The sequence below is a fragment of the Corapipo altera genome, unplaced genomic scaffold (assembly GCF_003945725.1).
Source record: "Corapipo altera isolate COAL_440 unplaced genomic scaffold, ASM394572v1 48b, whole genome shotgun sequence".
Taxonomy (NCBI): domain Eukaryota; kingdom Metazoa; phylum Chordata; class Aves; order Passeriformes; family Pipridae; genus Corapipo; species Corapipo altera.
In genome coordinates, this window is record NW_020884884.1 from 3,620,872 (window position 1) to 3,635,359 (window position 14,488).

The window sequence follows — 14,488 nt, forward strand, 5'->3', positions numbered from 1 at the left end:
TTGAAATATGGTTTGACAATGTTGAAACCACTACTGAGCAATGTTGAACAGACAAAGGGAAGGGAGATTGCGAGTTAGCTGTCTGGGTTGGCTGGTTTGTGAATAAGCTGACAGGCAACTCATGTATTTTTCTTCAGACCTAGCACAGTTTCTGAATTGTGTGAAGGTCTCATTTTTGTGTGGAGCAGGGAAAAGATGACAGGGGACTTTTGACAAATTTAAATTGAGCCCAAACCAGACAGTTAATCAGATTCAGTAAAGTTCACAACAGTCTTTCTGTTTGTCCTTCTTGCTTCTCAGTACCAGTACAATCACAAATGAAAACATCAAAACATAAGTAATCCATGATTGGTTGGTTGGTTTGTTTCCAAAGAAACTGAAGGCAGAAAATAGTGGACCCTTGTGAGGATGGTAGTCTGAGAACTTCCTATCTACAATGCATGGGAGTAGTTTACATATATATAACCTGTATTAGGAGGAAACAAAGTCCAATTTATGAGTTTATCCCCTTATAAACTACAAGTATTTCTCTTAGTACCTTGAACTTTTTGTCTGACCAAAGTCGGAGAAATGCATGACAAATGGGATCTGGAGCATCCAAGTGTGTTGTACTCTACTCAGGAGCACCCCTAGTGGATGGATTTTATTGTTTAACTGCAAAAACTCTATATTATATTTTTAAGTCTGTTTCTTTAGCATTCATTAAAGAAAATCTCTTCAGTTTTTAAAGAAGGAGGTACAGATGTCCCTCCATCAGCATCTGACAGGCCAGAAGATTTGGAAGAGATATACTCATTGAACTGCTTTATGAGTGCCAAGAAAAACTACGAGCATGGAGAGAAGGTTTCTACCCATGAAGTGGAGGGCTTACTGCAAGAACCCCTGCCAAAGTTGCTGCTAGATTCAGAGAAATGTTTCTCATCTTATTAGTAGGTGCCACGTTACAGCTTTTAGGATATCAAATATTATCTGTTACACCTCTGGCACCTTCAGGCTGCTTTGCTCCCACCGCCAAAACTGTGGAAACTGATTCTTCCTCCCTTCTTTTCCCTTCACAAACCTTCCTTTCTAGGAGCACATTTAGAGACCATGAGGAGTGATATAGGAAACAGGAACTCCCATCCTGAGGATCTAGTAGAAAACTTCTGTGTTTTTCAGATTTTTGTTAGGAACTTGTTTCTATTTCCAGTTATGCTGAAGGTCATGCAGTCCTTACAACAGACAGGACGCTGCTTCGGTCAGGTAATGTCCTTTAAAGGTCTTGTATTATTGAGGCTGTGTAGTTATGCAGGCAAAGCCTTAGGAGACAAACAACCACTTACATGTTCACTTAAGGCAACCTGTGGCTGGTGCAAAAGCAGCAGCAGGACCTGCAGCTCAATATCCTCAAGCTCTTTGACTTTACAACTGTGGGTGCTTTTTTTGACCTAATCTGTGGCTGCTCTAGCTTCCTTCTTTATGTAGCATGTATATCTTCTAAACAGTTCTGTGCCACACCACCTTAAGATAGAGATGTTGGGATTTGGTCCATCTCAGTGAGGCCACTGAAGTGTGTGTTGTCTGTGTGCCGAAAGGACTCTGAAGAGTAGTATATTCACAACAGGAAGATGTACAGAGGTCCCAGTATCTAGTTAACCTAGCAGGGCATATTGCAAATCATGACTTGTTTTGGTTCTGAATTTTGCTCCAAGTATCTTCCTAAGTCCACTTCCTGCAGGTTTGAATGCATCAATTATTTTTTTCCCATCCAGAGCAAAGTTCCCAGTCTGAGACAAATAATCCATGCTGTGTGGAGATGCTACTCTGGTGGCTGCCAAATAAAGGCACCAAGTTTACAATTGTCCCACAAAATCAGACTTGCAGATGCAGATTTAATGTGACAAGAGAGTGAGGGAAGTGGACTCCTTGCAGTGATAAATTTTCTGTATTTTTCCTGTAAAGAAAACTTTACTCTGCACAAACAAAATGAATGAAACTTTGCAGAGCTCTTATATTTCAACAGGCTTTAAAAAAGAATTAATGAGAAGTCTGAAGACATCTTCTCCCAGATGAAGTATTATTCTTGTCATTATGGTATAATAAAATTATTTTTTATTGTTTTCTCTTCAGGGGTTCAAGACAGATGATAATTTAGATTTTCTCTAATGCTAGTCTATGCTAGAAATGCTAGACCCATGATGTACCAATAGATCATGAGATTTATACTATAGTTGTAGCTTAAGACAGTGACATATTTAAGTGCTGTGCTTAATGTTACTGGAAAGTCCTGGCCTAAAAAGACTGACTAGAGACCCTGAGAGCAAATGGGAAAGAAAACATCACCGTTTCCACCAAGTAAAATAATTTGAGCTCTAGTTGTCCTGATGTCCAAAATAGTACTGCCTTTGAGGACAAATAGAGTTGGGAACATGTGTCTTTCAAAAATGAACAGTTCTGAGAAAAAAAATTGCAACAGCTCTTCAGCATACTGCATCTTTTTATCTTCCTGGTCCTGAATAGAAGCATCACAACACTTGCTTTGTTAAAAAACCCTGTATTGATATTTGGTTTGAGGGTATTAATAAAAATTTTAAACCACACTGATTTGAGTAACATCATCTCAGACTGGGATGATGTTAAAATCAGGAGTCAAAGATGTTTGCTTTAGTATTAACTAAACAGATATTTGCTTCAGATTAGCTAAGGCAAATCCCTGCTCTGGTTGGGTGCTATCTACATTCACCATGTAGTTTTGGTCTTCTGCTTATGAAGACCCTAATCCATATCCTTGAAAAAGCAAAAGGAATCTTACATTGATTTTGAAGTGTTTTGAAATCGCTGCAGTTAAACTTCTGAAGCTATGAATTGTTTTTCTGTTTCACCTTAAGAAAAAATAAAAGAGCAGACCTGTATGGTCTGTTGCTGTGTACTGGTTGAAAATGTTATCACTGACTTTATTGCTCTTTGAGTCTTATGTGAATTTAAAGAAAAAGCACAGGTCTGAATTCTAAAATCTTACCTTAGATGGCAAATGTAGGCTAATCTAATCTGTGTAGAGAGAGAGTGAGATTTCTCTGATAGGCTATTTAAAACAGAGGTTAAGCATAAAAAATATGACTTTCTCTTTGGAGGGTCCTCCTACCCTCAGTGCAGAGTGTAGAGAGTAACTGAGGACACTAACTACACAAGATTTATGTCAGAATGTAGGAGAACATTGTGACTGTTTCCCATAGTGCCTATCCTCATATTTGAGCACTTGACTACATTTACAGGCCTGTCCCAAAATGACTAAATTGTACTAATTTCTCTTTGGATTGCTCATTTATAATGTGCATACATGCAGCTAATCAATAGATGAGACAGTGAAACTAGTGGATTTACAACTTAATATGCTGGAGTCAATAATGTGCTGTAAAGACATTTTCAGTTCAGAAATCAGCACAATTTGTTCTGTACTAAGCTTATGTGATCTATTTTAATTCCCTAAGTAACTTAAATATCCAAGGAAAATACATAATCTGAACTAAACCTGTTGTGCTTCAGTTTTCAAGTAATATTTCAGTATTTACATATTTCATCTTTTCTCTAACTACTGCACCTTGCTGGTGCCATAAGCAGCTCAGACTTTTTTTTTTTGGCAGAAGCTCTGCACTGAGAAGCCCAACCCACACTAGGAGGGACTAATGAATGTGTGACCATATGAAAAGACATCATTAAAGACTCTCTTTTATTTATGCGTTAACATTTCTAACTGCTTTCTTGTTCACACTGCAGCAGATATAGCTGTCTACTTCTCTGTATATGTGTATGAATTTAGTGTTCATCTGACAGCATAGAAAATGGGAATGGGCAGTCTGCAGACACAGCTTCATATGCTGTGTCAAGGTGAGTTTCTTCCCAATGGCTCATCCTAAGAGGCTTAAACTAGAGGGAATTGTAGCCATGTGGTCCAAGGAGGATCTGGATGTTCATCCATGTGTGTTCACTTGGGTTTACTTGGTTTCAAGACATTAAACCTGAAAGCAGCTTCTCTCCCAGTGACTCCACCAAATGCTATTGCCACTCTTTCTTCTTGTCTTCTTTTCAAACCTTTTCTCAGTGTGGAGTTGACTCCAAGCCTTTGTATCGCAAGAGATAGCTGCTAAAAGACACAGAAATATATAACTTATTCTTTATTGGACCTCAATATTTTCATGAACAGTGCAGTCCATAGCAGCTGCAATGGAAAAACAAGATTTTTGTTCCTTTTACCATCATGTGACACAGGGGCTTTGCAGGCCACTCATTGAGGCTTTGCACTAGCTTGTACAGCCAGAAGGGGCAGAGATCTCCTGTAGCAGTCTCCTACTCCAAGTGTGGGGGAACATCCCATTAAGTTCTGGAAGGAAGGTCTCAGTGTGTCAGTATTTTGGTGGGAAGCTGTGCTTTGCTGAGGAATATGTCCCCAAAGTGTACACCTAAATACATATCTGATCAATATTCCCTGCTAATAGTCAGAAAATAGGCTAAACTTCCCTCCAGCTACAGAAAAAAGCAAAGGTATCCCTCCCTGCATCAGCAGTTACATGCTTCTAGCCTTCTGCTAACAGTGACTACTCTGTACAAAAAGGTGTGGAGCAAATCCCTTTTTCCTGGCATGGATTCGCATAATTGGACTGCACCTTTCCCAAACATGTACCTGCATACTTTCCTTTACTTTCAGCCAGTCTCTGCTTGGAAAGCAGGTATCTTCAGGTAGGAATTGTAAAGCATTGAGGGAAGCAATGGAAAACCTGGTGAAGAAAAGCCTTTTGAGAGACAAAGGCTTGTACTTTTTGGCCCATCATTTCTTAAAATACCCAGTTCATTTTAAAGGTGACATTTTAAGTTCAGCCACATACTCAGATTAAATTTTGGCCTTTATAATGGAGCTCCAAGTAAATTGTTTATGCTTACCTTTGAATGTCTCTCAGAAGTGATTACATACATAGCAGGCAAAGTTTGAATGAAAAGCTAGGACAGTTCCTTACAGAGCAAAGTAAAAGGAATAAAACAGTAGGAAGGAAAAACCTTTTAGTCTCCTTTCAAATGTTGCATTTATTTTCCATTGTGTTGGCAGAAAGCAGGGATTTAAAGCTGTGAATTGCCTGGAGGCTGTGCTATCTTCCTCTACTTAGCAGCAGTTAGAACTGCTCTTTTTTTGCATGTGTTGGGTGAGAGAGACAAGGACTCAGAATGATTGAGAAAAGGGAATAAACTGAGCTTGCATTTAGCAATAACATGACACGTCTATTGTAACTGTGTAAAATGGGATCTAAAACAATAACTATAGTTTCCTGAAGCTGTACACAGTAACACAGGGGGATATCCTGAGACTTAATTAATTAATGTTTGTAACATGATGTGAGATCCGATGATGAAAAGTCATATATAACTGCAAAGTCTTAATTCTATGGAGCACAACTGACATTCAGTGGAATTTTGAAGGAAACTGATGTGGGAGTTCACTTGTAATCTATGTTAAGACTTAGATTGTCCTTGTACAAGTCTCCTTAAAGATTTTCTTGAAACTGTCTTTATTCTTTTTACATTTCTCTTTCTGCATTATGGCTGTTGAGCTGTGCAAAGGCAAAAATTGAAAATAATTGCTTTTTAGAGGAACACCAAGGGATCTTTCTTCTCTGTTTTCCATTCACCAAAACCACAGCCAAACTCTCTTTTTCAAACTTTACAGAACGTAGAAACTTTCAGATACTGTGCCTAGGTTATTTTAAGATAAGATGGGAGAAGTTTTACAGTGTTCAGAGTCACTTTTCTTCACAATATCATACACGATGTAATTTGAAGGGAGATGAAGAAGGTGTCTTACGGCACAGATATTTGAATTCACAAATGTAATAGAGAGGCAACATGAATTCTTGAAAACAAAAAAAACTTCAAATGAAACCATAAACCAAAACATTTGATAATGACAAGGGCGCATTCTTTCTACAACAGGGCAAAATCGAGTGCCATAAGATAGCTTGAGTTGGGAAGTTCAGGGACATAAATTATCCATTTTTATAGAAAACGAAAACATCCATATTTTCATTACATTGGTTTATAAAGCTTCTACCACTCTGGACATTACTGGGGAAAAAGATATTTGGGACTAAGAAAATGTGGCAGTCCGGATTTTATTTGTTCTGACAAAAGCATCTAACTTGATTCTGGCCATCAGCCAAAATATCAAATGGAAAATACGGTTTATGGCATTAGGAAAAAATATAACATTAACCCCCTAATGCTCCATATTAAGGATGTACCCCCTACCATTTGCAGGTTTAAGCCCTTAGGCTCTAGCTGCTGTTTTACAGCAGCAGTGTTTTTGCTTTCTTTTACCATGCCTACAGATGCCATAGAATAAATCCATGAGAGACACTCTGCTCCTAGATGTTGACAAATAGTGGATAGAAAGTCGTTGCTCAGCAGGAGCACTACATGTGGTACTTATGTTAAACATATTCTTGGAGTTCAGATGTACAAGCACGCTAATTGTAACAAAGAGATGCAAACCCCAACCAGACTTTGTGTGCTTGACTTTCCTGGCTTTCTACCTTCCCTGAAGACATCTTTCTATCCCAGATTACAAAGCTCCACCCGAAAGATGCTTCATTCCGATTCCCCTTGTGACCAAGGCAGGCTCAACACATTGCAAGTTCTGTGCTACTTTGATGAGAATATGCGGATTCTGCATTACGTGGTGTGTGAATTTGGAATGTCACAAAAAACTTCCCAGCTCAATTCTGTTGGGTTTGATGGCTTTAATATCATGCTAGATTTTATACACCATGAAGTCTTTGCTGATGTAGCTGCTCTGTCCTCTCTCACTCCCACCACTCTTCACAAAGTATGCCCCACTCAGCTAAAGATATGTGTGTTTTTCAGAGGGTGACATATACTGTTTTTCAGTGTGATTTATTTTATAGTATGCTTTATTGTCTCAAATAGTATTAATTTTTTGCTACAGATTCTGCCTGCCATATTTTGAAGAGAAACTTAGTCTAGTTGTTTATATCCAAAATGATTATTGAAAGCAAATAGTATCGCTCTGGTTAAATGGGGATGTCATATTTGAACTGACTAAACCCAAAGTTTGTGGGTAAGAGTGCCATCACTATCTAGTTTATAGAATGAGCTTCTTTGTCCCTTCTACCTCACTTTCTCATTGTGAGGAATAAAAAACATGGTTTAAAGTGAAGAAATATGGGGGGAAAGGAAAGAAATCAGGTGCAAATCTATGGTTTATTATACAGTAGGTCTTGTGAGTGTTGTTAGAGATAAAATATTAATGTTAGGAAAACATGTTGACATCCTCCTCTAGATGGTGTCTATAGTGGAATGTCATGTCATTGATATTTTGGTTTATTTGATTTATTTAGTCATACAGAAAAAATTCTTTTTTTTGGGTTTCAGTATTTCTTGGTAGAAATTAGACAAATACAGATGCAAATACATTTTTGAGAAGGTGGCATGGAGTGATGTTTGATGAATTTTAAACAAATAATTGTGAAAGAAAATAGAAGAGAGAGGATGAAAAGGAAAAGAAAAAAGAAAAGAAAAAAGAAAAAAACAACAGAGAAGAAAAGAAAAGAAAAGAAAAGAAAAGAAAAGAAAAGAGAAAAGAAAGAGTATTAATTAAATAGCAATGTTGTCTTTGCCCAAAGTGATTTCTTTAAGGTTTTACCAGCAAAGTGCAATGTCGTTGCTGTTTAAAAGCGTACTGCTACCCAAAGGCCAGCTTGGTTTTATTTGATTTTGTTTTAATGTGCAATGCATCCTGGTTTTCTTTGTGGTGCTTTGCTTTCAAGTCAAAGCTAGGGATTCAGATTCCTGGTGAGACTGCAGCAGGTCCCAGGTGTGCCAGGAAAGAAAACTGTCTACTGTAAAAATAGGCAGCAACTCCATGAGACAGATTCAGCTACGTGCAATTCACAGTTCTTTACATGCTCCGCCAGGAAGGAGGAAAATGAATCGCAATGTAGTGCTTCTATAACAGGTATTAATTGTTTTTTGCAGAATATTTTGAACTTAGATTACTGCTGTTTTTAAAGGTTTTTTCCCTAGTATAGTCCACAAGCCCACACATGACTATTCACATAGGAAATGATTCAGTTATGTGCTAAGTGAAACAGGGTGTGCAAATTAGTGTTTTTATTAAAAAAAGCTGATAGTATGGTACTGTTAGGAAAGGACAAGAACATAGAGTCACAGAGAAAAATTGTGTTCTCTAGTGTTGATGGCAAAACTACTACTTGTATTAAAAATAAATTGCAAGAATGTTCTTAAAGTTGAAAAAAAGAAAGCCTTATGTTTGCCAGGAATCTCAAGGAAACAATATTTTATGATCATGTTACCAAAGCCTATGTTTTAATAAGAAGCCTTTTGATGTGCTTTACCTTGTTGGCTGAATCTATTCTAATGCATTTTTAAAATAAATTTTCCTAAATTTATGTATAAAAAAGCAAACTCAAGTGTAATGAATTTCCGAATATCATTTTCTAGCCACTGTAGAAGAAAAGACTTCATCGATCCACATTGGGGCTGGGAAAGGAAGAGTGTCCTTTCATCTCAACCAAAGACAATTTGGACAAATATTCCCTGGGCAAAAACATTTAAAAATTATTTCAGGTTTAATAAGGAAATATTTTACAAACTTAAAAATTTTATTTAAATATTTATCTGGTTCTCTTTCATAATTTCTTTTGTTTTTTATTTGCCATAAAAATTATCACCAGTATGGTACATTTTGATACTGTTGAAAGCCTGTTAAGTTATATGAAATAATAAAATAATTCTTTAAAATTAAAAATAAGTGTTGAAAGGCAATTTTAAAATTCTAAAATGAAATACAAAGTTCTTAAAATGTAAAATTTTAAGAGTGAAATTTACAAAAAAAATGAATGAAAAAACTATTTTTTTTTTTTTTTGTGAGGAAAATAAATAGTGCAACATGAATTTCTGGTAAAAATGGAAATTTTGGTTACCTGTAGGCAATATAATTTCCGGTTAAAATGAATAACATGTTGGTTTCTCTTTGACTAACCTTTGAGATTTTTCAGTACTACCATGGGAATAATTTATATTCCAGTCCACACTGCTACAAGAAGAGACTCATAGATTACTTGTGTATCCATAAGTTATATCTTTGTGAATCTGAGCATAAGGCTTTAGGAATAGAGTAGATTTTTTAAATGGAAAAGACACAGTGTGCATGATATAAGCCTGAGAAGGAAGGCAACCCAAAAGACAAGTTAGTGTTTGCATATGAATATGAACTCAGTGTAATGTCTAGTGTGAAGGCAGGGGCTAAGAAATGGTCTGGGAAATGAGAATGAGTATCAGAGTCAAGGTGGAAGTGTTCCTAGTGCTTTGCAGAAAATGGCAAAGAATCTGGATTAGACAGGGAACTGGATAAGAGGATAACAACAAAGGTGAGGATACAGTGAGTATCTTAATGAAATCCCAAGCATTCCCCCTCACTTCTGTCACTTGTGGAAGAATCTGTTTGAATTCCTTCATGGACAATTTGAAAATTGGCATCAGATGATAGTCAGATTGCCATTCTGAATGTCAGGAAACCATAGATTTCTTCTCTCTTGTCCAGGGACAATTCACCATTTCTGCTTCTGTAGACAAGGGAACGTTATACGGAATTACCTCCCATCATTTATGTTTGTGGGTTATGCAAGAACCAGTTTGGATCACTGTACCACTACTGCAATTAGCAGCATGGTAGTGTCTGATGCCACTGGGTTTAGCTAGGGACTTGCAGAAAGAATGAGCTAGCTTTTTAATCAGCTATTGAAGATACCTGCCAAATAGAGATTACAGTACAAAGGGCAGATAGGGACAGAGAAGAAATCCAAGCCTAACCTTAACATGACTGGTGGCGACTTGCTGATCTTTGATGATTATCCCTGAAGAAAGGACAGATACTCAAGCTGCCTATTGGGCGGCTCTTCAGTGGTCCGGAGATCTTCTGATGAATCTGTCACGTTTTGAACTCATGCCCTGAGACCTAGGCAACTGGGTAAGCTGGCCTGCCTTGAAAAAAGAGGAAAAGCCCAGAGTAACACCACGGGAAAGTGCTGCTTCATCAGATCGATAGATTCAAAGATGACTAGGTTGTGTAGTTGTATGCAGTTTAAACATTTGTGCAGGGAGTCCACCCGTACAGAGTATTATTGACAGCTACAGATCAATGCTAATTTTTGATCATTTTCAACCTACAAAGACCTCTTGACCCTGTTGCCACCTTAGGGGCACTTCAAGTAGTCAAAAGCAATCACAGTAGGCAGTGTAAAATCATCAGACCCTTGAAGGCTGCACAGCCTTGCCTGTGCCCAGGAGGAGGACCAAGAGGTAGCAAGGAAGGCAGGCACCTTGCATTATGGATGCCACTGTCTTTGAACAACATGAAAGACTATGCTAATTTGTTTCCAGACTTTAAGTGACTTCTATGCTCATGAATTAAAAAATAAACAAACAAAAAAGGCAATCTGAAGCAAATCTTAATGGATACATTATTCATGATTCATGTTCTCTCATTTTATGTTTTCAAAAATATGGTAAAACAAGGTTTTATTTTAAATAACTTTTATTCTAATTTACAGTTAAAAAAGTGGAATTGCTCTTAACAGCTTGTGCTACCACTGGCAGTGTGTGAAGCATTTTACACAGCAAGACCAAAGGTGGGGTCCTGCCTGGAGTAGTGGTAGTGCTGCCAGAGCTGTTTCAGGGAAGGGAACCAGGCTGCCATAAGCAAGGGCCGTGTCAAAGGCTGGGCTCTGGGCTACAAGGTGGGATCAAGTCACAGTGGCTCATCACATCCTGTCTCAGGTGTCCATTCCCATAGTGTTTACATGGAAAGACTGGGCCATATAGGAGGAATGTGAGAGTGTACACTCTTAAATGTTTGCTGAAGTATTCTTAATTTACTGACTGATGGAGTGAGAACGCTTTGCAACAGGAGAAAGGAGGACATGGGCTTGTAGTCCATTGGATTTCATGGTCAGTCAGTCTATGAACATCTTAATGTTTGCATTAAAATTTTATTTTGTTGGTTTGCTTTCAATGGTGAATGAAATCTGGACTGTTAGCATGTGTAAACATTGGATATGTGAGTTTATGGCTATGCAGAGAAAGACTGGGAGAATATCCAAGGCAATGATTTTGTTCCTGCGCCTGTTTAAGGCTGTGTCGTCCGCTGAAGCCAAAGTTATAGTGCTATCCCTTGCAAGGTGTATTTTGCAATTTATATTTGACCATTCCAGCAGGACAGTATTTCTGGGCTGAAAATGTCATGAGAGGACATAAAGTGATTCTTAAAATGAATCACTGAGTCTGCCATCCACCCTCTTTTCAGCATCAGCCTTTGAGCTGAGCAAATTCACAACTGGCAATGGCAGCAGTGCAGGGGGAGAAAGCGGGGCTCTGTACTCTGGGAGTACATCCCCTGAGCTTACTTCAAAACCAAACAAAACAAAAATACATGTAAACCGTTTGCTCTTCAAGAAGTATCTGTAGGAGCCAGGGATAAAAGTCATCCCTGGAAGGAATGGTTTAGCAGTCTCTGGAGAACATGATGAACTGCAGGCAAGGAAATCCCTCCATCCTTGTTTCATTTCAAACTGTAGTGAGGATTGTAAATAATTAAATCTTGAGGTTTAGTGGGAAAATGGTAGAGGGTGATGAAAAATATGCTAGTTTTCTGTTTAAAAATGGAAATCTAGTGTTTTGTAGCATTGCTGTCACAAAAACCCACCCTGATGATGCAGCTCATTAGAAAACAGAGCCATTGCCTTTGTCTGATGTTTGTAATAATGTGTTTTTACCTTCAGAGAGCCTCTGTGTAGCGGTTCAGGAGCAATAATTTAATGTGTGCTCCTCTCCTCCCATCCCCACCCCCCAGCCACAGAATGTAAATTTTAGGCTTTTAAAAGTTCTGTTTTGAAAACCTAATAGATGACTGTCCTCATAAAAACTATTAATACAGACTACATCCAATTGTAAAGCTAATTTTAATCATGTTTTGTGCCAACATAATTTCTAATGCCAGATTTTTATGCTAAGCATGAGCCTCGATTTCAGCACTGTTCTTTAACCTACAGTTCATAATTTTGCAGTTGGCTGTATAGGTTTTTTGGCTATGGCAGTTTGAACGCTTCCACTTTCAAGGATCTAAGCCATAAATGTTTATTAAAAGAATCTATAATGAAATCAGGTTTGTTATTTTTTTAATGGCTGCCTTGAGTATGTTGGATGACTGAACGCACGTTGTTAATCATTAAGTACTCATGTTACAAAAAATGTTTGATAGTATTGCCATCTAGGGGCTGAACGAAATTCTCCATGCTGAAATAAACTGTAATTGAACAGGTGCTGCTATTGACAATATACATATGTTTTTGCTTTATAGCCCACATGCTTTCCATGTTTCTTATGACAAAAGATATCTCTAAATGTCCCATGGCAGCCAGAGCTTTCTTATATATAATCTGTTCGAGGTGATTGCTATTTGCATTTGAGCTTATGCTTTTTTGGCAGTGATGGCTGGGAATTCCTAACAAAGAATTATACTTTTTTGCATTATTAATCTTGCTAGTGTTTGCCCTGTTTAACAGAAAAAGGAATCATTTATCGGAAAAGTATGTTTATAATCTGTACTTGTGGCATCTTCAGATTTAATATTCATAATGGTCATTCAAATGCTGTGCTATATTTATCTAAAAGACTAACTCATTGTTGTGAGGAAATAACTATTTAAATATTTATAATCTAACTTTTAATATTTAAAAAAAGAAATTAATATTTCTTTAAATTCTGTTTCTGAGTCTGATAGCTTAACAAATGTTTAAATATTAAACAATTGGAAGTGTTAGCATTTAACAACTTAATATGACTGAAACAGGAAAATTGACTTCATCTCTTTCTGCCACACGAAGGCAACTGAATTTTTGCACTCCCCTTCTTGAGACTTATGTAGCTCATGCAAAAGCACAACTAAAAACGAGATTAAATATATTGGTGGTCAGCTGAACTCCTTTCTTTCTCACTCATCTGACCAGACAAATCTGCACAGTCTCCTGTTGGAACATGTTACTCCTGTTCAAAGTAATACCACGGCTGTGTCTCCTTCCTGCCTAGATCAGAGTTTGTGCCAAAGCTCTCTTTGCCTGAGCAGTGTCAGGTCTGTGTCAGATGGTGTTTGGGTTAAGCTGCCTAAAGCTGTGAGCTGTGATGCCAGTGGCTATGTCCATCACTCTGCATCCCCCCACAGGTCTCTCTGCTGGGATGTGGTCTGGTGTGATGGCAGGTCAGCCCCAGTTCTCGCAGCCCAGTCAGAACCCAGTGGGATCCACGAACAGCCATGTTCTTCTCAGCCTCTCCCCACTGGTTCAAGGCAAGGCTTTGCAACCAGGGAGGGTCTAGGCTGCTTGCTCGTGCCCCCATCAGCAATGTGGCTGCTTCCTCCAACCTGGAGAAACAAGGGAGGTTTCTTGTAAGGCAGCAGGTTGCCCTACAGTCATCTTACATTATGAATTTATCTCAAACACCATCTTTGCAAAGCAGGAACATAGGAACTAGTTTATTCAGTCTCTATACTTGCCCATCCATTTCCCCCATCTCTCCTTTCCCTCCCCCCCCATTTTTAAGGGGTTTGTTTTCAGTAAGGAAATTAAACCATACTCTTGGAAACACTGTTTATCCAGTTTATAATGCCCTAAGTAGCTAGGACAGGACAGCCTATGAAATGTCACATCTACACACAAGATGTGTGTAGAAGATTTCTGTAGAAGCAGGCATCACTCATATACTACAGGTTTTTATGTGCTTGAATCCTCCATAGTTCCAGGCAGCCTCATCCTCACTGAGCAAAGCTCAGACACATGCTGAACTATAAGCTATTTGCTAGCTGAGATTCAGACTCTGCAGGATTCCCAAGGAGTCAGCTCCAAAGCCTTTACCATAATGATAGATACTTTTTTTAAAGCCTAAGAATTCTAAGAATTAAGGTTCAATCATGAAAAACCACTAAAAAATTCCTGGTAACCAGATGGGGTATTCTGCAAAGCGGTCAGAAGTGACCCAGAGCTGAGGCCTCATTTTCCAAGTGACATAAACCACAGATGCTGATTACTTTTTTAACTAACTCAAACATCTGTATTTTTGCTTCAGGGAACAAAGCATCAGGCTCATTTATTTGGATTGAAACCTTTCACAACATATCATATTCATGTCGTAGCTGTAAACAATGCTGGGCAGGTTTCAAGCCCCTGGACATCTGTGCGCACTTTGGAAGCTTCACCCAGTGGCCTGAGCAACTTCACCGTGGAAAAGAAGGAAAATGGCAGGGCTCTGCTACTCAAATGGTCAGAGCCCTCCCAGCCCAACGGTGTGATTAAGGTAATCTTCATCTTGACATTTTGCTTGATCAAAAAAGAGAAGGGAAATGCTGAATATCAAATGAAAGCATTTTTGCTAAAAA

At 38.2% G+C, this 14,488-nt stretch overlaps 1 protein-coding gene across 8 annotated transcripts in view; it reads left to right on the top strand.

Moving 5' to 3' along the window:
- The window catches only part of USH2A (usherin), a 379,301-nt gene that overhangs the window by 336,152 nt on the left and 28,661 nt on the right, over positions 1-14,488 (top strand). For all 8 annotated transcript variants that reach the window (XM_027641249.1, XM_027641251.1, XM_027641252.1 and 5 more), the window contains one exon: positions 14,179-14,406. In XM_027641249.1, coding sequence (XP_027497050.1) covers positions 14,179-14,406 — 228 coding nt within the window. The remainder of the gene's footprint in view (positions 1-14,178; positions 14,407-14,488) is intronic.